Genomic DNA, 25,566 nt, shown 5'->3' on the forward strand with positions numbered 1-25,566 from the left:
GGAAACAATTCAATACTCAGTCTGTCTGCTTCGAGCTGCGCATAGGCTTGGCTTTCTCAGGAAAAGAGAACAAAATGAACGCCTGACTTTGGAGGGCCGTGTCGAGAGTGTGTCTGGGTTACATTCACAACAACACGTTGTTCTATTTAATTCATTCCATTTAAAAAACACCTGATTACCACAGAGTCATCAAAAGAACATATTTTTTAAAGCACACATACACACTGCACATCATGCTGCAACACCATTGGCCTTACAGTATAACATGTACATTTTGGCAGCCACAGCTAACTATTATTACATTTAAACTGGGTGAGGTGTAAAGGACAAGCTGTCATTACAATATGAATATGTCAAACATATCACGCCTTTAGGAATTTATATTGATAAGAGCTCAACTTTCAGGTTTATCCAAGGCATAAGGGTTTTTGACTGTGCTGTTTGCATTTGTGAGAATGATTAAAGTACAATGACTCCTGCAACTTCTGTCACACCGTCGTTTAAAAGAGTAACATTTACATTTTAAGGATTGGATTAACTAATTATTTTACTGGTGCTCTTAAATGATAGTTTCGTGGGTGTGGGATAAACACAGCACACCCTTTCCATTTCGACAGAACTTGTGACAGGAGGAAAAGCACAGGTTGGGCTAATTATATTAATGATGATGGCTTAATTTCATTCAACAGTCCCCAGCGAGCTGTGCCAATGAGTCAACTAGCACAATACCACAACTCAAAACGGGAAGACACTGTTGGCACAGAGAGAAATTACGGATGTGGCTTTCATCCTCTGACAGATTGTCTGCTGTGAAAATGGCATATTAAATTCACTCCGGCACCACATCGTGACAAGCTCTTATCCTGCGAATTTTTAACCTGTGAGACAGGATTAGTTGTCGCTCGGTTCTTTATTTTCTGTCAGGCCGCAGTCTTTTGCTCAGGAAAGGTGTTTCTACCCCATTTGTGAACATGACTTTATGTCCATAGCTTCTCTGAGATTAAATACAGATTGGTGCACCCTCTCTATTGTGTCTCAGCCAGGGGCAGGAAAGTAGATTTAGTAAAATACTTAATTTAGATAGATAGATAGATAGATAGATAGATAGATAGATAGATAGATAGATAGATAGATAGATAGATAGATAGATAGATTGTTATTTCCACCATTGCTCCACACAGGTGCAGGTTGTTTATCAATACCTTTGCTCTCATCACACACCTTTTCCAGTCATGTGATTGGCTGAAAGTCAAATATGTGATGGGTTGACGAGCAGCTTTAATAATCGATGGTACGTGCGGGAATCAGCATACATAGATCAAAAAAAAAAAAAAGACAAGGAAGGAAGAAAAAAGAAAGAAAGAACTCACATTTGTTATGTCTCGATAATAAACGGGAGAGTCTTCCCCTTTAACTCTCCAACGTGCTTCCTTTGACGGGTTCGGCATCACAGCAGCGGCCGCCTTCTCTCGCGCGTGATTGGCTGAGCCGTGGGAATATTCAAATCCAGGCTTGATTGATTGGCCCGGAGCCGGTTTCCACAGCGCAGAGGACTCATTGCCATTCCGACATCACTCTCTGGACTGTGTGGCACACACTCTCACACTATCTCTCTCTCTCACACACACACAGACACACACACATTCAGCTTTTTGTCGACATGAGACGGCCAGCGTCACACACACACACACACAGAAATCATCTGTGTTGAATATGTAGTTGTGGGAGTACAGCTGACGGATCGGGGCTTCATCCATGGATGTAACATCTCCGGAGGTTTCCAGTGCGCACCGTGGATTCAGCGGCGATCAGATTGCTCTTCGCAGAGGAAATACGCCTTCCGAGCCGGAGAGCAACCAATCAGCCGTGGCGAACCAAAGATAAACAAGCCTTATGAAAAGACTAAACTCTGTAAGACACCACATTTATCTCTCTTATTTACACAATGTTGTGTTTTTTGGACACTGTGCTGCGCCTGGAATAAATGTTTCTCAGCTTGTGTTATTCTTCCAGCAGCTGCTGGTTGTTGTTTTTTTAAAAAACATGGTTGCTTGTGTTGACAATGACAAGAAGACAATCATAAATGTGTGTTTTTGTAAAGATGCTAGAGTGCATATGATGCCAGGGGTTTTGGCCCTGCATTGATTTTAGGTCGACAGCGCTGAAGTGGTGAAAGATGCCCAGTGCGCACTAATGGATAGGGATGTCTCGCCCTCACTATATATCAGTGCCTAATGTGTATTTATATGCGCCGAGGTCTCTAATTTATATCCATTATGTTTGATTATTCATTTAATGGTCCTGGATATTGAACAGCTTTACAGGAAATGTGCCTGAAATGACAACACACATTGACATATGTAGTTTTTAAATGTTCTTTTATTTCTTTCTTTTTTTTTTGTGGGAAAATCAATGGCAACTGTTCATTTGTGAGTCAAAATCTGTGCATTTGTGTGATGTTGGCTGATGCTGTGCTCTGCGTGCACTGAAAGGCTCTTTATATGTCAGCATCTCAGTGGAAACGTGGAAACGGGAAGTGCTTTGAAGTATATTATCGGTCATTCAGTGCAGCCTCTGAAGGTTTCCATTTCCATTGTCTAGAAGCCGGAGGTGGGATCATCGCACCTCACTGCACCGGTGGCAGCCGAGGTTGAAGGTTAGCCGCAGCAGAGGGGCCTATAGATTATTGGCCAGGTGTGAAATTCTACCCCGCGTGCTTTTTCCTGCCTGTGCCAGATCCTTTATTAGCCCAGAGAGGTGTAATGTCACTGCTTTTCACCAGAGGCACAGAAGAAAAGCGTCTTGTTGTCCTTTTTTTTTATTTTGTCCTGAGCAAAAGAGCGGAAACATTATTGTTCTTTTGGCAATTAGGAACAAGTGCAACTGGTTTTTTTTTTATGTTTTATACAAATTATAAACCATAGCCCTGTTGCCTTTGATATTCAATGTCAAAGTGTGCAAAAAATGTGTGTAACATTGTTTGTCCTTCTGAAAATTGACTCTGAAAGTGTCAGACCTGACTGAAGGAGTGTTTGTGTGTATTCAGGGGCAAGAAGTGTTCATCATGAGCAGAATAATCTGAAACTTTTCATGCGCACTTTACATGCACAGTTTAATCCAGCTGCGGCCATAGTCTGACTAAGAAGGGCAATCGGACAACTTCCCCAGTCCGAGTACACATGTGGAGGAGATTTATTGGCTGTGTACGTCTGACTCCGCCTCTGTGGGTGGCGCTGTATCTCTCTGTAAGCTAGTGCTTATGTATTAAATCAGTTTCTTGTTGACCTTTACGTGACAGAAAAACAAACAGTGAGCGGCCAGATGGATTGCGCTGTGGTTCTGTATATTTCGTGTCGTAATCGTGATACAAATTGGATGTTTAATACGTCGTCTGCTTCTACTTCCTGGTTAAAGACCGGGGTGGAAATGTTGGTGCATGTGCAGAACGCAAAGTCCGACTCCAGTCCGACTAAGTGTATACAAGAGGGAGTAATAGGACTATGAATCGCATTATCCAGGTATGTTAGTCTGACTAAGACTAACATGTTAACACCAACACTTTAAGTAAACTAAGTAAATGATTGCCTTAGTCCGACTTAAATCGGACTTTTAACATGCACGTAAACACGCTGAGTCATGCCTGTTTGCAGGCGTCTCGTTTTACTAACACAGTGTTGCTGTTGCGTCCGTCTGCGGGAATGTTGCTGTGCGACACAAGATCCTAATGCCGCTATAGTGAGAGACACAGAGTCGTGTGGAGCCGATAGGCTTAATCAGCATTATGTGAACTCGTTTGACAGTGTTTTGACAGAGACTGAGATTTGTTTATATTTAAAAGTTAAGCATTACAGACACTGACACTGCGGGCAAAGAGATCAGCCTTGGAAGAGGTTTGCACTCTCTAAAAGTGCACTCAAAAACCAGAGGAACCACTTAGAGAGTCCAGACGTCTTCAATGTCAGTATGTGATACATTTACACATCACCTCCACAATGTAATCATTATTTTTTCCTTTGGCCGTAACCTACATTCCCAGAAAATGTCATCCAAATCTGTCCCTTACTTTTTTTGAATTACGCTGCTCAAAGGCAGACTAACGTTGCCAAAAACAACCTCCTTGGCAGAGGTTACAAAAATGTTCTCACCCACTGATTTTCAATGCATACACTTTTGATTTAGATGCTCTGTGTGTCCTGCGATGTTGCATTCACATTTATACAACGACAGATATTAAGGTTTTGGTTTGTTTGTTCGACGTGTGCTCAGCCCGACCCTGAACATCTTTTTGAGAGGATTGTAAAATCGCATTGTATCACGAGCAGCCAGTGTGCAGGTATGCCGTGGGGGGTTTCCCTCTGATCTCACATCACACCCCAGCAGTAATTCCAACTCTGTGAAGAGAAGGGATTTGTCATTTGGCTGCCTGCTTCCCTTTGCCTCCTCAGGAGTGAAGCTGAGCTCTGATCTATTGTGAAGTTTCCCCAGACTCGCTCAATCTCCGGGCCTACTGAATTACTGAATGGAGGAAATGGCTCACCACGACAATGACCTTTTCTTGGATGATTATTACCCAGACCAGTACAAGGCCTGATTAAGGCCACGTCTTTTTCTGCCCTGTCATCCGTGCTTCGCATTTTTGGATTTGTGAAGCGTACAGTGAGTTTTTACTTGACGAAAATACACGTCCAGCCTCTTCTCACCAACCTACAGTATTAATGGTTAATGTAACTGGTTTGGTCGCTTATTATTTCCTCACTGCACCCTCTCTAATCACCTTTTTATCTGCCAAGAGATGTCATGTGTAATTACAAGCAGCCTGCCATCTTTGAAATCTCTCTAATTAGACTTTTCACTCTTAACAGGAAGGTAGTAGTGAAAACTGGGGGTTAAGGGTGGAAGGTTAAGGATTGGGCCTCTGGGGGTCAAAAGGGGCGGGGACTGGACCGTAATTTGAAACTTCAGTAATCTTTGTTTTGTCTGTAGAGCGGCACTCTCTGCTCTGCTCTGTCATCACTTCAAATTAATGATTAGGATGAATGCATTTTCATTTGGCCTGAAGAGAAAGAGTGAGATGTTATTGTTTGGTCCAGAGACTGTAGCATATTTTGATGCTTCGAAGAAGGGATCTTATCACTGGGTTATGTGTAGGGTTTGTGATTGGGGATGAGAACCAAAGTAGCATCACATATGGGACTGTAACAACTGAGAAAATGTTATATTTAAATGATGTATGTTGTTGTTTTTTAAAGGACTGGGTAACAGGATGTGGCTATCTGCAAATGGGTGGGTTTTGTTTTTCCCTTTGTTAAGATAACACATAAGTGCTTTAGTGCTTACTTGACTCAGTGCTAAAAGAATACGATTGTCTAATATTTGACCCCCTTTTTTTTTTTTTACCAAAATTGGACTCTTGTAGAATTGGTAATGGAACTAGAATTGATCAAATTCAAACAATCACTCGACCCCAGTTATATATTAAGTAAAATCAGCATTATTATTTATTTTATTTATATACATTTAATAACTTTTTTGTATACTTCAGAATGGCTCTTTTGACCCTGTACAGTGAAACAGCCAGAGAGTGGGTTATAGGAAGATTGTTATCATAAACTAATTTTCCCCACTGTTGTTTGTCTCCTTCCCCCCGTAATGAAACTGGAAGTCTAAAAATGACTCTGCGAGTTCCTGTTGTTTACTGATAAATGTCAACATGAAATTAAAATCAAATCTCACTCAAGTTTGCTTGTTTTTGAAAAGGAGAGGAGAGATTTTTTTTATCCTACCCCCCTCCAGAAAACTTCCAGCATACTCTCTCACCATCTGTTATCTTTTGTAAACATTTTCTAAAAAAGCTGGACAGCATACGCACAGCTCTTTGACAGCGGGGCTCAGTATGTGTGCATACTGGGATGAGGATAAGATAAGGCCCCTGGTTACCATCTAATGCTACCTTGGCATTGGCCAGACTTTACACCACGCTGTGAGTTTCTTTTTTTACCTTGGCACCATCGACGTGCAAGGGCGGCTTTGGGTCAGTCCAAGGCTTTCTACTCTGCAACTGAAGCAACACTCAAAGATTAGATTTAATTGTGCCGGTTTTGGATTTCATGGATACATTTGTGCTTAGCACTCAAGTATTACTCTTTACCAAATATCAAATCCAGCATGGATATTGTCTTTGCACAAATAATAGTTCTACAGAGAGGAAAAGCAAGCATCAAATATTCAGCAAATATTCATTTGTGACAGTGATATATTGCATAGGTTAACCACTAATCATCATACCAATACTGTTTTGAAAGGCTGGCTTGGAGAAATGGCCTGTATTAAGTCCAAAATGACTAATTGTTTGTCAGAACTGTAAACCTCAAAGACAAATTCATCCTGTTCGGTCGGAGCTGCGGCAGCTGCTGAAGGTAATAACTCTGAGCACACGGAGCTGGACTGTCATTCAGTTCAATCCATTTGTTGCTGCACTTTAGACGTGAGAATGTTCACATGCTGTCATATAATGTTGGAGATGGATTATTATTATTGTGCATCATTTAAACCTACTGCTTCTTCTTTGAGCCTAACATGCAAGTCATTATTTTACGGACATTTACTCCCCAAACCTGGCTGTCCACGACAACAACAGACATTTCATTTAGGTTAACTGTCAATTCTAGCAAACAAAATCTATTTGAATCAGTTCATATTATTTCAGAATAAAAGCTCTGAACTGGATTTTTTTCAATCGTCTGCCGGGCCCAGATACTGATACTGGCGGGCCAGTTTTGACCACTGAGGTAGTGGAAGTAAAAAGCTAGAGCTTCGATGTATTTCTAAATAATTCCAGTTTTATTTGAAAGTAATTTGACATGTATAGTGGGGGAATGAAATGTTGACTGATGTAGATTTTATAGCACAGCTCATATATTATTTTGCATATGAGCAGTAAAACATTGATATGAGCCATAAATGCTTCCAGTGTTTAACGGCAAGTAGCAAATAAGAAAATTGAGTTAGTAGAATAATAATGTGTATGTTTTTTTTCACACACAGTTCCCTCTCACTGGATGTCTTTGCAATAATCAGGCAACAGATAAAGGCTCAGAAAAGAGTTGACGACCTGTGATGTCTGACTCACCCATACATCTTTGCCCTCGGCTCTAATACAACGTCTATGTGGTGACTACATGAATTTGTGCACGAGAGAGAAACTGTGACGTTGACGCTCGTCCCAGGCGACCAGCCATTAATGCTGCTTGATTTACATCCATTTGAATGGACATCTGCTCGACTACTGCATGCCCAGCATTTGCATTTACATAAATTTTACACTTATAGGAAACATTTCTTTAAACGGTTGTAATACCTTTCTACACGGGAGCTAATCTCAATGGAAATGAGCCTCGCATGTTATCAGCCCCAGGCCTCGAGTGTTCTTTTAGCGTGGAGCGCAGCGACTCTGGGGTTGTTTGGTTATCCTGTGTTTGAACCTTTGTGTTTTCTTCTTTCTCTCCACAGAGAAGGAGAAGAGAGGAGAAATCAGGGTCTCTGTTATGTGCTGCTCTGATAGCAATTATGCAAACTATTATAGAATTTAACCAGGGCAGCTCTTATCGGCTAATCCAGAAGTAATAGATTCTATTAAAAATGTATGGGGGTGTGTGTGTGTGTGTGTGTGTGCATGCGTGTGCGTGCATGTGTGTGTATGATGGGGTTTATAGAGATGAATCCAGCAGCTGCAGCAGCGCTGTATATCAGACCACTTGTCTGGTCTCCATTACTTAAACAGGTTCCTGCAGTGCCTACCTTTAAAGACGGTATAAAAGCCATACATAATATACAATTAATTATGCAGTAAGTGGATTGTTATTCATGGGCACGTCTTGCTCATTCAAAGCGGGACACTGTCTGTCGCCCCCCCCCCGCACAAACCAATCACTCTCTATTAATCATCTATTTCCTCCCAAATTTGCTCCTCTTTTTTTCCCGCTTTTGTGTTCCCCTCTTCCTATCTCTTTTCACGCAGACTCCGAGTGAAAGGAAGGGGGGGGAAAAACATTAGCATAGCACTCAAATGCTAATCCATCCAGAGACTGAAAAGGCTGCTCATCTTAAACCTTTTTCATTATCATCTAATTATTAACTGAGGATTCTGAGAACTGCTAACAGGAGCTGAGAGGGTTTGTGTGTCTCTGTGTGTGTCTGTGTGTGTGTGTGTGTCTTAAATGGGCTGTGCGGACCAATTGCCAAACTATCCTATCGTTGTGAGGACATTTTAACTGTGTGAGGACATTTTGGCTGGTCCACACAACTTTAACAGGCTTTTTGAGACCTGGTGTGAGGTTAAAGGTTAGGGTTAGGTATTTAGTTGTTATGGTTAAAGTTGGAGTAAATATGACCTTGTCAGGACCAGTGGTCTAACGAGGTTGAACCTCATTTCTAAGGAACTGTTTAAGTTCAGGACTAAGGTTTAAATTGTGGTTAGCTGAAGGTTAGGGTTAGGCATGTTTAAAGTTAGGCATGTTACTTCACTGATTTGCATTTAGCTTTGTATTACTAGCATAGGGGTAGTTTTTTTGAAAAAATTGTGCTTCCCAACCTCAGTGTACCCTATATCCTATATCTTCATTCTTTTTTTGTTACGTGCCCACCAGTGACATTTGGTCCAAGACTTGAACCTGCAGCGCTAATTCTGCACTTTTTAGAGCCACTCGTAGGGGGGCGGGACCAAATTCCAAGAATGTAAACAGTGTCTGCCATCTTTGCTAACAGTTATGCTAACAGAATGTGAGAATGAGGTCTCATCCCCCTAAGAGTGGCTCTAAAATGTGCAGAATTAGCGCTGCAGTTTCAAGGCTCGGACCAAGTGTCACTGGTGGTCGCATAACAAAGAAAAGTGAAGATATTTCGTATCTCAGGGGAAACTTGGTTTGGGAATTTTGCAAAAATACTACCCCTATGCTAGTAATACAAAGCTAAATGCAAATCGATGAAGTATGTCTTTAAGGTAAGGGATAAGCTTTGTGTAGGCTGTCCAAATGTCCAAATATTTCTCCACCGTCACTTAATGGGGACAACAATCATGTCCCCATAACATAAATCACTACATTTTCAGGTGAAGGCACATTTTAAAGATAGGCTGAGGTCAGAGTTAGGATCAGGTCAGTAGTGAATATGGTTAAGGTGTATAAATGTATAATAATATAATTGTAAGTGTCCAGGAAATGAATGTAAGTTAATGCATTGTCCTCATGGAACCCAGACTGTGTGTGTGTACTTGTACAAACCTATCTTTGTGGGGACATTTTGTCTGCGCCCTACAAATGTAAAGGGCCTTTTACAAGGTGAAGACCTGGTTTTAGGGTGAGGGTTAGGCACTTAGTTGCTTTGGTTAAGGTAAGGGTAAAGGGCTAGGGAATGTATGTGTGTGTGAGGTTGATATGTGGGGCCAGGGTGTATCTTTATTTTTTCTTTCTGTGCATTTCATGTTTGCTGAGAGGGAGGCCCCTCTTTGCAGTTTGCCTCTATCTCCGCTCTGACCCCTGATGCTGCTCACACTCATAAAAGACTCCAGAAGGTCACACACACATGCTCTTGTATAATGAAGAGCTGATTCTGCTGCTGCTTCTGCCTGACAGATACAAAGTTATCCGGGTTAGGTTAGGATACCTTATTTCATTATCTAAAGAAATATCGCAGATGTGTCCTGATTTTAACGTCTCGCCACAGCACAAACATAACCGGTGCTAATTCATGGATGGCACACCACAGAAAATCTCTTTTGTGTTGAAAAGACGCAGTTAAAAATAAGTTCACAAATTGCCTCTGTGTGCCCGTTAAACCGACACAGCCATTTTAATGTCCTCGTATCACTTCCCTTATGGCTCTTTAGTTGACCATATCTTCTCAGAAAATGCCTTGTCCTCTTCCCCGGGAGAGAGATGACATTAGAAAACGAGCCTTTTAAGTCCCGACGATGATGCGGTGGGGGGGCTGGGGCTTGAAAAATAAACTTGTCTGCCAAAACAGCCTTATCAGAAAACCGTGGGGGACAGTTAGATGGACTGCAAAGCACAAGGTCTTTATCTGCCAGGCACGCCCTCAGTGGACCAACATCATGCTTCTTATCAGCGACATGGATGTCGCCGGAGAGTGGCGAGGATTAGATGTCCTTGCAGCTTAAACTTTGTCCTGTTTTTTCATAAACATGCATGTTACAGAAGGCTCCGGAGTAAATGTGTGAGACGTTTGCTTCATATAACCACGTCTCGTGCAAAGACTTGCTGCCGACCGAAGAAGAAAACAGACTCATCATATTAACGCCACATCCTTAACCTTATTTTGCCAAAGTTGAGCCAAACCATGATAATGGTTGCCATCCCTAAGACGCTGACACTCTCTTTGCCGCTCGTAGAGGTCGACGTGACATTTTAAAGTCGTACAAGACACAAAACTTTCTTCTTTTTTCTTTAAACAGAGCAGAGCATTTAATAGAATGCTGGAGAAATGATATTGCTTGATGCTTGGCCCAGATAATATCACAAATTCTTGGATCACTTTGATCTCTCATCTCTCATCTCTCCCCTTTCAGGTAATTCTTCAGATTCAAGAGGCAATTTCAAATTCACATTTCCATGAGATCTCTTTGAATTTGAAATTTATGTTGCGAGATGAAAAGAAACCGTCATTACGCGCACTTTGATGGATCATATCTCCTTCCCCTTTTTTCTTTGAGACACTTTTTTTTCTTTAAGCCACTGCTGGCCTCTTTGAATTATAATGATTTCCTTGATGTATTTTTTTCCCGTCTGCAAATTACAGGGGTAATGGAAGGTATTCCAGTTCATGTCTCATTTTCGGGCGAGTGAAGGGATTTCCCTGGAGATACTTCTTCTCTCTTGCGTTCCCTCTTGCGTTCTTACGCTGCCTCCCTCTCTCGACAAATGTGTGGTAATGGAAGGGTTGTTGTGAAGCTGCTATTATTTTCAAAATGGAATCTGACCATACTCAGGCTTTTAGCACTTGTGATGTGTGTGTGTGTGTGTGTGTGTGCTCAGATGAGACCGGTTGCACTGAACAGTTTTGAAGTGGGCTTGTCAGCGAGGGACAGATGTTGAGCGGAGGAGGGGAGCGAGGGAAGAGTGAGGCTAAAGGCACCTGAGTGAAATGAAAGCCACATCCTCATTACTCTTCTTTCCTTTTTGAGGGAAAGGTAATCATGTTTCTGTAGTAGCTCATCATAGTCGTGCTTGACTCACTTTGGTTGACCTGTGGACCCAGAGGGAGAAATGAAGGCGAAAGATTCACTTAAAGGCTGAAATTTACCTAATTTGTCTGTTTGCAGTAATAGATTTATGAACTATTAACAGTCGGTACATCTCTGCTTGTGTGTTGCTGGTTTTAAAGATGCTTATAAAGAGTGAGAGAGTTTTTTTGAGTTCTGCAGTGCCAGCACACGGATTTGCTGACTGGCTCCGATAATGAAAGAGAATGTCAAATGCCATTATCTCTTAAATATTCCCTCAATGTCTGGCTTTTCTTTTCAGAATGATTGCTTCAATCAGCACTGCTGCGGAGAGAGAGCGAGAGAGCTTTTTTTCAGACTCAGCCTCTCATTTCCTCTGACAATACTTAACTCCACAAACAGCATGGCCTCTTCAGGGGAGTGAGCTGCTTTTGGCTTTCTCTGCTGATCAATGCAGCCGTAAATTTATAGAACAAGAAACCCAGGTCTCGAGGCTCGTTACAAATTGAAACACACCCCGAGGCTATGGGAGTCCTTGTAAATGATCTGTGTGATTGCAGCTGACAGACCAAGGTTGATAACAGCGAAGAGCCATCATAACAACTAAGCAGCAGGAGGAGACAGTGCCGTGATTAAGTGATATTACTTTCTTAAATGTACAGTCCCTGCATTTCAAAGTGGGGCTCCTGAATTTTAATATGGTAAAAGGACCCGAGACATTGAAGAGTTTTGAGACGCGGGAGCCGCTGCAGTAATGTAGGAAAGCTGGTTTTGAAAGCAGAGTGCAAGCCTGCACTTTTCCTCCGACATAAAAGTCAAGTTCGCAAGAGTTTTTAAATGCATTTTCCATCTTCTTCTTCAAACTTTAAGTTGGCATCTACTTTCGTTCCAGTCATCCTGTGGAATTATGTGGCCTAACCATGCAATCAGAGCAAAAAAAAATGAAATCCAAACATGTGAGAACAGAGCTGGTAGAGGATCAATTAATCTGTTTCTGATTGGTCCACCACTTATCCAGCCTGAGATACACAAACAGTTATTGGATGGATTGCCGTGAAATGTCATGCAGACAGCAGCGATGCAGCGAGGAATGAACCCCGCTGACTTGTCTGATCCTCTGCCTTAACCTATAGCTCCGGCACAAGGTTAATTTCCACAGTATGAATCATTTATGACCTAATATCTACAAACCCAAGGACATTTCAGTCAGTCTCAGCTGGTGTGTTCATACCTAATTAATTAACTTATACTTGCTAGTGTATTAGCATGCTGGAGTTAGCACATAGCTCAAAGCACGGCTGTATTTTAGTCTTTGTTTAATCAGCGTTTTATTTCTTGATTAATCGCATTGCTGCAAAATAAAAGTTCAAACCTTTTTTTTTGTCTTTATTATAGCAGGTCGACTCAGGCTGTGAGCAGCCGTGGTGAACTATCATGCTGGCCTGTATCCAGAGACAGCAGAACCTCTCGTCGCAGCGTCTGGCCTGCACTCCCAAAAGCCTCGATGTTGCTCTGCCGCCGATCCTGCTGCCAGCACCACCGCTGCAGCCCTGCACCCGCAAAGGTGAGTTTGTGTCCAGCGCACGACGTTGAGATTACCCGAGGTATAAAGTGCAAATGAGATGTAAGAGTGAAGGAAATGAAGAAAAACAACAACAACAAAGCCACAGGACACACCACCTGTCGGTCAGCTGATGGCGACCGGCCACGGCACGGCCTCCGTTGGCGTGGTGTATGCCCTCATGTTTGCAAGTCATCTGCTTGCTCAGCATTTCCAGAGGCTACGAGTGGTCACAGACTGCCCGATGGGTGACCATCTGGGCCCTGTTTCTTGGGCTTAAAACAGAGGGCACCTCTGCACCAGGATAATCTGCAGAATTATTTATTCATTCATTCTCTATGGCTTTATCCTCCACATGAGGGTCGCGGGGGCCACTGGTGCTAATCCCAGCGGATGTAGGGAGAAAAGCGGGGTACACCCTGCACGTGTCGCCAGGCCATTGCAGGGCCACATAGAGACAGACAACCTTTCACTCTCACATTTAAACCTACGGTTAATTCAGAGTGTTAAATTAACCTCTGAAGGTTTTTGGACTGTGGGAGGACACTGGGGATTAGGTAAACTGGTCCAGTTTCCAGGAAGTAACAATTAGTGAACTGGTTGACTCATAGTAGTGATTTATCTATTGTGCAACAGATGGATGGATGTATATACATATATGTGTATACATATATGTGTGTGTGTACACATATATGTATATATATATATATATATATATATATATATATATATATATATATATATATATATATATATATATATATATATCATATTAATAGAAGCCCAAATACTATGAAAGACTAAATGTTGTAACAACTGCGCGAAATTCTGCGTTTGCCGCCAAACACAATAAATCCCCCATCCATTTATACCACACATGGCACATTACCCCGGTAACTAGACCTATAAAATGAGTCCAAATGAGCTGGGACTGGGTTTGGCACTTGTGGGCCTGAACCAGGCCAAGTGCAGTCCAGACACGAAACACTTGGACAAATCAGATGAATCAAATTAATAATCCAAATCTACACATTTTTCTTTCTAAAGGACAATCACGATGTACAAACGGAATGAATTTATTTTATTTATTTATTTATCACCAGATCACCCCGACAGACACATGTGGGACAGATTAAAGCGAGCGAGGTGGACAAAGTGCGGCGTGTTTGTGCGAGATCAAAGGTCACAGGGCGACGGGTTGAGCCTTCAGCTGCTGTGAAGCTTCCCGAGTTCAAACACTGGGCCTCGTGTTGTTGATGATGATGATGATGATGATGTTGATGATGTTCTTTAATTGGGCGACTGATCGCCGTGCTCCTGCGAGGCAAATGGTCAAACTGGAGTTAATCAACTCTTGCATACAGAGTTACTAATAATGTTCACGTTTCAGAAAGCAGCCCCGCGTCGGTGACCTTCACCGCGACTAATTAAACCGACTCAAAGGTGACGCGAGTATCTTTGGGACTCACCTGGATTGACATTCGTGATCACATTTCTTGTAATTAACTGGTTAAATGTGACATGTCGGCAGAACTACTTCTTGCTCCGTTCCTGCTTTTGATGTGTATATTTAGTCGTCATGCGTATTATTTGTGCCGAGCGCTGAATACATTTGTCTTTTTCCTCCCTGCATAGTCTCGATGCATTTAATGAGATCATGTACGGCACAAAGTTATTCTGCTGTGGTTTCCCTTTTTGATTCACTTTAAAAAATGCTGATGCCTTTTTATATTTCTTTTGCCGTGCCCAGTTTGAAACTATATTGGAGATCTATAATTACTTAGAGTTTAATGGTTCAGCTGAGTGTTTGCATTGCAGTTTTATTTATGCTCTTAGCCACGAAGCATCTCAAATTATTTTAGTCCTTTTAAAATAAGTTTTTGCTTTTGTAGTTGTACGCGATACATCTTTTTTATGGAGTTTATCACCAAGACATCGGTTGGTAATAACAGTGAAAACATTTACGTGAGAGATGACATAATAGAGTAATTATCAATTCTGTTTCATAAACATGGCATTTTTCCGTATTACCAAGCCATAACTTGGACATTACTTTGAAAATAGCATGATATTATCACGATATGACCACATTATAACCATTGTTATAAACAAGCTGGAAATTGCACTAGAAATAAGATGGTATTACCATAATATTAGCCCATTACTATTATCATGTTATTGTATTAAATGTTAGGTGTTACCGTACATTCAGGTCTTCCATGTTTGCAACGTTTTGATTGGATTATCATTTTTTTGTTCCTTTGAATGGGGCCTGTATTCTTCTGAAGGACCAATCTGTGCTCATGTATTATAACGGGAAAGAAACGGCGCTCTTTACGACACGCATCAAAACCACAGCGACTGTAAACATGACAGAGACTCATTACGATGTGAACTGCTCCATTTTTAATGTGAGGAGATTTTAAATTTGCGCTGTTGTGGAGGCTGGTCGGCTAAAGTCAAATGCTGACACAAACTGGAGGTATAGTGGCTGCCATTGTTGCCTCACAGCAAGAAGGTCAAGGTTTCGAAACCCAGTTGAACAGAGGGCATTCCTGTGTGAAGTTTGCATGTTTCCCCCGTGCGCGTGCGTGTGTGTGTGGATTATCTCCGGGGCCTCCGACAGGAACATGCAGATTGGGGATTAGGTTAACTGGACACTCAGAATCGGCCCACAAAATGGTCCAATCCGGCCCGCAGGATGCATTTGTGAAAATCTGAGATGCATTTGTGAATAATACTATATTAATATATATATTATAAATGCTGTTGTGCCATTGTAGATCCACTGTGATCTGTAAATTGTAATGCACATGTGTAAATGGTAAACGTAGGCATAATATTGTTGGATTTACTTTATAGTTTCATTAAGATTCTTCATTAAATATAAAACAAATGTTGTTTTTTCCTGTCCGGCCCACTTTACGCCGTATGTGGCCCCTGAACTAAAATGAGTTTGACAGCCCTGCTGTAACTGCACCGTAGGTGTGAGAGTCCGTGTGATGGCCTAACGCCCTGTCCAGAGTGTATCCCGCCTTTCAGCCTATATCATCTGGGATTGGCTCCAGAAAATGAAATGGATGGATGACCCAAAATTGAAGTTGGTCGTCCTCGCTATCATTAAACCTAAGAAAACCACGTACACAATCCTGATCTGTGGTCCAACTGGTGTAAAATAAAAAGAAGAGAGAATACAAGTGTGCTGCTGCATCAAACTGTGTTGTTAATGGCCACAAAGAGTGGTATTTTTAGAATGATACACTCAAAAATACTGCATTTCCAACCACCCTCAAGTTTTGAAGTGCGTCCGTTCTCCCTGCGTGAAATACCTCCTTGTCTATTTTATGTTATTAAATATTAATTGGGAATCAGTGGAGCACTTGTCTGCTAAACATTGGAACAGAAGTGCCTAGTTTGCCTCAGGCAGAACCAGGGGTGTGTTCCTCATCCTGTTTTCACCCCCACTCCTCCCGTTTAGTTCTATGCACCGCTGCAACTGTGCAGCACGCGTCAGGCCCAAGCCTGACATTTCACGCACAATCATGGAGAATAGCCTGCTGACGGGAGCTCGGTCCGTGTGGCCCAGGCTCCTTCAGTAAGTGAGTCGTTGCTGGTTCACGTTAGAATGGGGACAGACCTTTTAGTCGCCGCTGCGTTTCTTGAAAGCCATCTCCATTTTTAGCTATCAATAAATAGAGGGCACAGGACATAGAAGCCCTCATATTTCTGAGAAATGAGCGTTAGGAATAATGTGACGGGGGGTGGGGGGTGAGTGAGAGCTGCTATCTCAGCCCAGCCTGAAAGCAGGGGCTGGAAATGCCTTTTTTTCCTCTCATGCTGCTGCGGGCCTGCACTCGAGTCAGCTTTTAGAGAGGAGACTCTGCCCAAGCTGGGCCAAGTGGCACAGAAACAAATGAGGAGTGACACTGGTGCAAAGGAGAATTCTCCTCATGCTCCCAAAAACTAACGCGTCCAACAGCGACGGTAACTGTGTTCTATGAGTCTGAATGGAGACGTGAGTGTGAGTGAGATGTCAGTGTCACAATCTTCTGTCTCTCTCCCTTTTCCACCTCATCCATCTTTAACTAACGGTGATGCAGACGCTAACCGCCGGGCCTTTTTTTTTTTAACCTCATCGCCCAATAAATATTAATGCTTTTTCATTACTGACGTCTGGAAAACTGCTGACTCTGCGCCTCACGTGCGATGATGCTCTCTAAACCTGCATTTTCCCCACCGACTCCAAAATGACTGAGGTATTTTGTGTCTCACATTACTAACATTATACATGCTGGTTTAAAATGTCAAACACTAAGCTAACATTGATTAATTTTTGTGAGTCGTGGTTTAAACCAAACCAGACCAGACCAGACCAGATCTGAAAAGCAGGCCTTAGAAACTCGGTGACAACTTTCTCAACAGGCAGTTCCCAAACGTAAGAATGCTGTGGCCCTTTTTTTATAAATTTTGGAAAACTTCTATGGCCCGCACCAAGAGCCCTAAATTGTATATTATTTAATTCACAAACAGGCCGAAAAAAAACTGATTTGAACCTTTGAATGAGGCCTCTGAACAGCTACACTGTGAAATGTGATCGGTTCTTTTCAAGGACACTGATTGGACTCAATTCAATTTTATTTCTATAGCGTCGGATCACAACATACATGACCTCAAACCCAGCAATTCACACATCTCATCTGCCTCGACAGGTTGGGGTGAAATGAGGGACAAGAGGGAGGTAGAGACAGAAGAGAGAGACCAGGAGCAGGAAAACAACACTGCATTAAAAAAGGAAAGTAAATAGAACAAATAATCTCAGGCTTTGTTCAATTAATATCTACGTTCTAAGTTTACACAAGGTTTAGGTTTCCAACTTAATAGATCAATCAATTGTCTAAATCAGAGGAGCTTCTTTCATATTTTACCATTATTTGAAGATTAAACCACCACAAGGTCCCCTGTAATTATCCTGCGTGTCATGACATATGCTCTTGACCAAATCTGGACGTCGACTTTGCATATAATAACGCTGCTAAACAAACAGTTTCATTTTCAATCTGTGGCTCTGTGACTCGAGAGCGAGAAGCCAGAAGCCAGAAGCCAGAAGCTTCAGTTTGGGTGTTGTTGCTCCTTCTACCCTCTAGATAAATGAAGGCAGGGCAAATTAATTACATGGCTATAATGACTAGTCTCATTGGGCCAACTGGGCGCAAAAAAAAGAGAGAGGTTGTCATGGTAACAGAGACATAGGTGTCGTGAATGTGCTGAGCCCGCGCAGTCCCCTGCTTATGGAGGTATGAGTATTTTAAATATGAGGATTATTAGTGTGGTAAACAAATATTTGTGCGGCGCCGTAATTACCTCTCACATTCATGCTGGAGATTTGACATTAATGTTTTCACAATAAGTCCCCACCAGCATTAACATCCAGGAAGCCCCAAAATCTGTGGACATTAACGATGATGAATCCCAGTTTTCTCATGTGGGAATCATACTTAGTGGTCATTGTAATTCCTTGCGTTGGCCCCCTTGGGCATGTAATGGTTTGTAGGAGTGGCTTTTTCCAAACACAATGTGCTCGTCCAACTCCCCTTTTTTTTCCAGCCCTGCCTCTGGGCCTTGTTTTGCCCATAAATTAGTGATTAACTTTAACTGCTGCGAAGCAACGAGGTCTCTGGTGTAATCTGCGGGGAAATGGCTTCAAGTGTGACCACGGGAAAAAGATTAGCCGCCTTTTAAGTGGCACAAATGTGGGGGTGGAATTATGGTTGTGAAAGGCCATATATTACACTGCGGTATGATTAGAAACACAATGTTCCAGATTATTTTTGATGCCAAAATGCTGCTTTTTTTCCCCTCCTTTATGCCATGAACATACACGTTCCCCAGTTAGTCTTTTTGCATTTAAAGAGGAAATCAGGATTAGGTGTTTCATGTGAGAGTGTGCCAGCTCCACTCAGCGTGGTGCCACAGCAGTCACAGCAGAGCGTGTTTAATGCGTGGAACCTTCTCGAACCTAGGCAACGTTTCTCGCGTGACTAGTGGGGGCCATTAAACTGATCAATCAAGAGCTCTGGATGCATCATTATGCAGATTTTCCCAGGCAAAGGAAAATGACAAACATGCTTTTTTTAAAAAAAAAAAAACCTGTAAACCACTCCAATCAGCCTCGTCTCGAGACGACAGAAGGGGAGAGGGTGCTACGGGGTCAAAGAATTCTCTGCGTGTAAACGCGGCGTGATGCTGTGGCTGATGTTTTCCGTCGCTCTCCGTGCCTCTGCTCTCTGTCAGGGCTGAGGAGGGAAACAGCATGCAGTCTGCAGGTTAACGGTAATTAAGTGCTTAAGGTCAAACTGCTAATTATCTCTCTGCTATTCTGCACCTGACAGCACAGAGCTGCCGTCTCCCCCCCGCCGTCGTCATGTGAACAGCCTCGTATTTGTTTTCACGTCTTACCTTAATTTTGCCACGCTGGATCTTATTGTGACTGCAGTGAAAGAGAAAACAGAGGAAAACATGTGAAAACAATGGCACGAACACCGGGGGAGTCAACCTTTTCATGGGCTTTAAACTTTTGTCACTACCTGGAAGATAGAGCTGAACAAAACATCCAAATGTGATCAAAATGGCAGTATGGTCTAATGTCAAATGACCGCTTTAGATTAAATATTGTCTTTAGAGCTGCAACTAACTATTTTCGTAATCGATTAATCGTTTGGTCCATAAAGTATCAGAAAATCTTAAAAAATGTTGAAACCTGGAAATGATGATGTTCTCAAATGTCTTGTTTTGTGATTCACTTTTAATGATTTCTTTGTTATCCAGAGCAAAGAAATGAAGAAAAATATTCACATTTAAGAAGCTTCAACAATGGGAAATCTTGTTTTAGTCATGAAAAAAAGCTTCAAACCGATGAATCGGTTATCAAAATAGTTGTCGTTTAATTTAGTAATGGATTAATTTCTTCAGCTCGACACGTCTTATTCTACACGCTGAAGAAAACATCTTTGTTTCTCACAGATCTGCACAAACATCACACTTTAGATATGCAAGCGGTAAAGAGACATTAAACCAGTTTCTGTTGATCTATGGAACATGCACATCATTTCCTATGTTTGTTTGTTTTTAGTGCTGATTATGTATCCCCCCCAAAAAAGATCAAAAGATCAATAATAATTTCATCTCCTAGAGGCAACAGCCTTTAAACCGAGAGTCCACATGTGTTTTCGTAGATATTCACGCATTAACTGGCTCGTACATTTAAACGCGTGGCACTTCAAACGCCAAATCGCTCGCTGAATGTAACGACTGCAAAAGTTGGCCTCATTTGTATATTTTATTTGTTTATTTGCTTTGTTTGTTCTGAGGAAGGCCAAAAATGAGCTTGGAAGCCACTGATCTCGCATGTTTGGAAACGTAACCAAGCCGCTTAAAACGAGCAAACGCACAGCTCGAGATGGAATCTATGAAAGCGATACTTTATGCACACCATTAATTATCACTTTCACTTGTGTGTGTATATACGGTGAGAGTTGAGACAGCATGATTTTGGCACCTATAGGAGGAGGAAACTGGAGCTGCCATAGTGCCAGATTATAATTAATTGACCACACATTTTTGAGAGTTACTTATTTTCACTTGTGTGGAAGTGAAGTGAGCAACTTAGTTTTTTTTTTTGTTTTTTTTAATGGACAATGACTCGGAGCTACACCTTTTACTGCTGCTACCACATGTTTTCAGAATGGTTTAACTCCACTGATTGGTAATAAAGTCCCAGAGACTGACACAATTACCTGTGGTTGTAACTCAGAGGCGCGCTTAATGCGACTCGTGCTGTTTCCGCTCCACACTTTGAGATCTCACGTCACGTGGCGCTCATGCCTCAGTCAGGATCAACTCATATGATCCCCCTTTTTTTTATGCATGTGTCACACACAGTAATGGTCCTCACATGATAAATATGTGAATGCAGAGTGGGTGGGTGGGGTGTGTGTGGGGGGGGAGGCTGTTTGCTAATGAGGTCTCCATAGCAGCGCATTTTAGGCAGCCCACAGTGGGAAGTGCAGCTGTGTTGTGTCTCCATGGCTCTGACAGGGCTGTAATCTCTGGACTAACAATATCAGACACCCTGTGAAGATGTGTTAGCATTCAACGTGTCTGAAATGTTTGTAAAACAGCGAGCCCATCACAGCGTGCGCGGCTTTAGGCTGAAACAGATGAAATACCTCTCTAATATTATGCATATTATTATCCAAGGCAGCAGCAGCAGCACAGACAGAAGTGTTGTTGTATGAAGTGCTGGTGTGCACTGATGCAAGGATTTATTATATTTTTAAAGCACTTTTCATCACCTAAGCTTCTTTCAAGGTGGATATGAACCTCCCCTTCTATCATTTATGGTCATGAATAAAATCAGTATGTAGCCAAAGGCCAGAAACTGTTATTGCAGCTGGTTTTTCCTGTTGCCTCCCTCTCTGCAAGCAGGATTATGGGAAACTGGAGAAGAGAGAGCTCACATCTTGATGTTGTATACAGTATAAACACCTCTCCAACCTCCCAAGATGTCATTGTTTTCTATAGCGGCAACTACAGCGTGATACATATTAAGCCGTGTTTTTGCTTTTGTTGTATTTCTCAGTAGAATTCATTCACGCCCCTGGCACCGCGGCGGCGCTCCTTCTGCTTCGCTGGGAGATTTCTGGATGGATTGAACGCTCCACCTTACCTCTTTCCTCCATTTTAAACACCCAATTTATTTCTTTCATGAGATGGATCTTGTAGATTGAATCATTTTCACAGTCGGGAGGCTCACTGTAGGCATGAAATGAAATGAACTCCCAAATCAATTTCAAATGGGAACAACAAGTGAGCCTCTCCCCTGCATGGCTGGGATTGGTTTTGTTATTGGAAATGAAATGAAGTGTTTTGTTTTTTATTTTTAGCCCCTTTGTTGCAGATTACCGGCTTGTTATTTTGCCCGCTATGATTTCCACTGACTTACAGTGTGATATAGGTAAATCCCAGCGCCTTTTCTCTTTATGTCAGTAATTCCATAAAAGTGTCGCTGTGAAAGGGGGCTGTAATTTCTACCAGGTGATTTATTGTTTTTAAATGGCTCCGCGTTCCCACCTTTTCCTTTGTTTTAAGGAGTTAAGCAGCCATGAAATTGCCTGAATAATAGTGTTTAAATTCAATCATAGTTTGTCCTGTTCGCACACACAATTCAATCAGCAGTGCTCCTGATGATTGCTCCATTTTTTTTTTTCTTTCCCAATTGGAGCTTCATGCTTTTACAGTAGCGACAATTCAAGGTCATAAAAGCAGAAAGTGGAAGAAACTTTTATAGAAAGGAAGCAGTGATGCTTGGAGTTTGATGAGAGTTGACCAGAAATGAAATGTGTTTTTGTTTTTTTGGCATTTGGGTAAATTGGAGTCTGGGCTTTTTTTTCCCTCTTTCTTAAAGAACAACAAAGCCAGCTGTGATTTAACGTCTAAATGTCTTCAAATCTCATGGAGCTACATTTATATACTTTTGATTTCCCTGTGTAACAATTCGAGTTTGAATAAAGTATCAATTCATTTGTATACAAGACGTTGATTTCTCTTGTGATTTCCTAAAAGGGTAAATAACCGCAAAGGTTTTCATTTAGCTTCATGAACAACTAATCACTTAGTGTTTCTCTGTTTTCTCCTCAGGCGACTCAGCCTCCATGATTTCCCGATACCCTTCTCCAGCGGAGTTGGACGCTTTCGCCCAGAAGACTGCCAACAGTCCACTGTCCATCAAAATCTTTCCGTCCGATGTGCGGGTGCCGCAGCAGAAGCAACTCAACAAAACCGTCAACGGCTTCGACACCACAGGCCAACGCTACAGCCCGTATTCACACCCGTGCTCAGGAGGCCACCGGGGCTTGTTGGCTGTCGTCAAAGCCTCCGTGGTGGCCAAAGGTGTGGTGAAAAGCTCCGAGGGCAGGAGGACTAAACATGCAAATCCCCAGGCCCCCGTGGCACCGTATAATAATCCACTAAATATTGGCTGTGCTGTCAGACACGGGCACAAGGCCTATCATGTAAGTGCATGTAAGCTCTCTGATGTGCCCATTGAGACGCTGTGTTCTCGTGCGGGGATGACCTCTGGAGATCAGAGCTTGCCCCCCCAGTCTGAGCTGGCAAAGGTTCAAAGCCTGATGAGGCAGATGAGCAGAGTGCCCCACAGTCAGGCCCTGCAGCTGGGTGGGGAGGCTCGAGCCAGCCCCTCTCTGCATGCTGTGGCCGCAGTGGCACATTCAGACTCTGACTTTGTTCTGGGAGTGCCGCCCCAGAGCAGTCTGGCATACACAGGAGCGGTGCTACCTACGCAGAGTGCAGATATAGCCAAAGCTGGTTACTTGGAGAAGGGAGACTACGCAGTGTGGCAGCACAAGCATCCTCTTCAGCAGCAGCAGCAGCAGCAGCAGTCGTATCAGCAGGTACCAGTGAGGATGTACAGTGTGGGTAATGGCGCTCAGGGGCATAGAGCCGCACAGACTGCTGTCGGTCAGTCTCCTTTGACGTGCTCCTCGCAGCTGTCTTACAGGCCGCATCCTGCCAGTGTGGGTGCTGGGCAGGAGCGAGTCAGCGGCTCCTCTCTGAACTGTGCCCCCATGCAGGGGGAGTTCTCTGTTGGACAGTACTACGCTCCTCTCTGGGATAACGTTGTGGCCACCCCCAACAGTGACTGTTATACTTCTCAGGTGTTGGCGACGGGTACATGCGCAACCAGGCCTCGAGCCCTGGGCCTGTCCCATTCCCATCTCCACCCGACTCAGCATCAGCGTCACCACCACCACCAGACGCAACTCGCCCCTCCTCTCCCGCCTCACATCCAGGCCTACGCCACAGACCAAAACCTCTGTTGTGGGCTGCCCACGTCTAGCATGTGCCACGCTGCAGTACTCAGCAGCAGCCTGCAGTCTCTGGAGTGCCTCATCAGTGAGATTCACCCTCCGTGCATCAAAGAGCGCATGCTGGGCCGCGGGTACGAAGCCATGGGAATGCCTCAACTGCTGGAGCACCACCAGCACACCCACATGCAACTTCCCGTCTACAGATAGGACGCGGCGCTGGCACACAGCGGGGCGGTGCAGACCTCTTATAGACGGTGGAAGTGTGTCAGTACATACTGTACGTCTGTGTGTGCGTGAAGGAGACATGCCTTTAATGTCTGTGCATGTAGTTCAGCAGAAGGCTTTTGTGTCTACAGCCCGGAGGTAAACGATAATCATGACTTTAGATAAGTGTTCGTTTTTCCCTTGCTTTCATTTTTTTGTGTGTTAAACGGCCATTAAAAGATTGCCTGCTGTTCTCCGTTTAATTAATGCCGATTTTGGAGCGCCCAATCAGAGATTGTGTGTGATTCTTCTGTGGCCCCTTCATATAAATATGGGAAAACTCGCTAAACTGAAGTAATCATTGGTACCTTTCCTTAAAAACACTTGACTCTGGTAACTGTTTTTTTTGGTTGATATATGATGTGTTTTACTCACTCGAGAGGGAACATTCTTTTAATTATTAACTGAAATTGTGGTTTTCTGTTGTTTTTACTGTGAATTTGATTTTTGCCGTCATCATGCTCAACATATTAAGGACTGTTGCATTTCCAAATCAACACTGTGGCATCCACGCCAAGCATGATGAGTTGTATTTTCTTTTCTTTTTTAAAAACAAGGTTGCGTGTGTGGACTTTTTTCCTCTCGAATGACAATGTCTCTTCCCCTGGTGGGTTGCGGCACTGTGACACAACACCCGGGAGCAATGCAGTGCCATGTTGGAGAGCTTAGGCCCACCTGAATCATGTACACTTGTCTTCTTTTTAGGGCTATATTATCTCTGATGGTGTGAGATGTGTGACTGAGTAGATCGATGTACGTCTGCACTGGTTCTGTAATACTATTTATTTATGTCGGGCCTGTTGAGTTCCATAGCAAAACTGTCTTTATAATTATGAAGTGCAATTATTATATATGAACATGTGAATGCTCTCTCCATGAAGTACGTTGTTGAAATAACTACATTTTGCCCCCCCCCTTTTTTTTTGCCTCTTCTTAATAAGGATTGTCAAGTAAACGAAATTTTCTAAGCCCAGCAAAGTGTCTGTTGTTGATTTTTATTACTTATGTGATAAACATGTAGCCGAAAAGACGGTTTAGGTACACTCATGAATGGTAAACGTGCTGTGGAAATATTGCAAAGTGATTTAAGGCTTAACCGCCAGGCGAGTCTTTTTTTCACCAGACATGTCACATGTTATTAGGATCCATTCTTTGCACTGGAGAATCTCAAGCTTGTTAATAAATGATGCAAGTTTATCCTTAGCTAAAATACATCAGACGATGATGCAATTCCAAAGCGGTATTATGTTACGGTGAATTATGTTAGTCGAGATGAATTGCCAGCGCTCCAGGCAGAAGCCATGGACACTTAAAAATCCAAATAATAATGCAGTAGACTTCAAGATTTTATCTTTAGGCATGAAAAATAGATGCATTCTCGCCTGTGAGATATATATCCACACATACAGTATATTCCTGTCCAAGTTATTTAGACGTGGGCCTGCTATTACCCTTCTACTGAATTGCTAATCTTAAGACGGTACGCCTGCGTGAACCTCTTATTTTGCTTCATTTGTCCCGCTAAATTGGATGCTACAGCTGTAATGTAGTTTAGATCACCACGGACATTAAGTGCACATCCACTTTCAGTAGCCCATTACAAAACAAATAGCCTAGGT

At 42.7% G+C, this 25,566-nt stretch overlaps 1 protein-coding gene across 1 annotated transcript; it reads left to right on the forward strand.

Moving 5' to 3' along the window:
* The first annotated feature begins 1,574 nt into the window (after positions 1 to 1,574).
* On the forward strand, positions 1,575 to 24,920 carry LOC122758282 (protein FAM222A). Its single transcript, XM_044012325.1, has 3 exons — positions 1,575 to 1,911; positions 12,632 to 12,800; positions 22,494 to 24,920. Exons 2-3 carry the CDS (start codon positions 12,671 to 12,673, stop codon positions 23,888 to 23,890), a joined length of 1,527 nt encoding a protein of 508 aa, XP_043868260.1. The 5' UTR covers positions 1,575 to 1,911; positions 12,632 to 12,670; the 3' UTR covers positions 23,891 to 24,920.
* Positions 24,921 to 25,566: the final 646 nt, after the last annotated feature.

Source organism: Solea senegalensis, linkage group LG21, assembly GCF_019176455.1.
Source record: "Solea senegalensis isolate Sse05_10M linkage group LG21, IFAPA_SoseM_1, whole genome shotgun sequence".
Taxonomy (NCBI): domain Eukaryota; kingdom Metazoa; phylum Chordata; class Actinopteri; order Pleuronectiformes; family Soleidae; genus Solea; species Solea senegalensis.

Bases quoted from the DNA above. Each gene is read 5' to 3' on its own strand.
- LOC122758282 (XM_044012325.1), top strand. From the start codon at position 12,671: ATGCTGGCCTGTATCCAGAGACAGCAGAACCTCTCGTCGCAGCGTCTG. The intron at 12,801-22,493 runs GTGAGTTTGTGT...TTTTCTCCTCAG, and splicing joins GCAGCCCTGCACCCGCAAAG to GCGACTCAGCCTCCATGATT.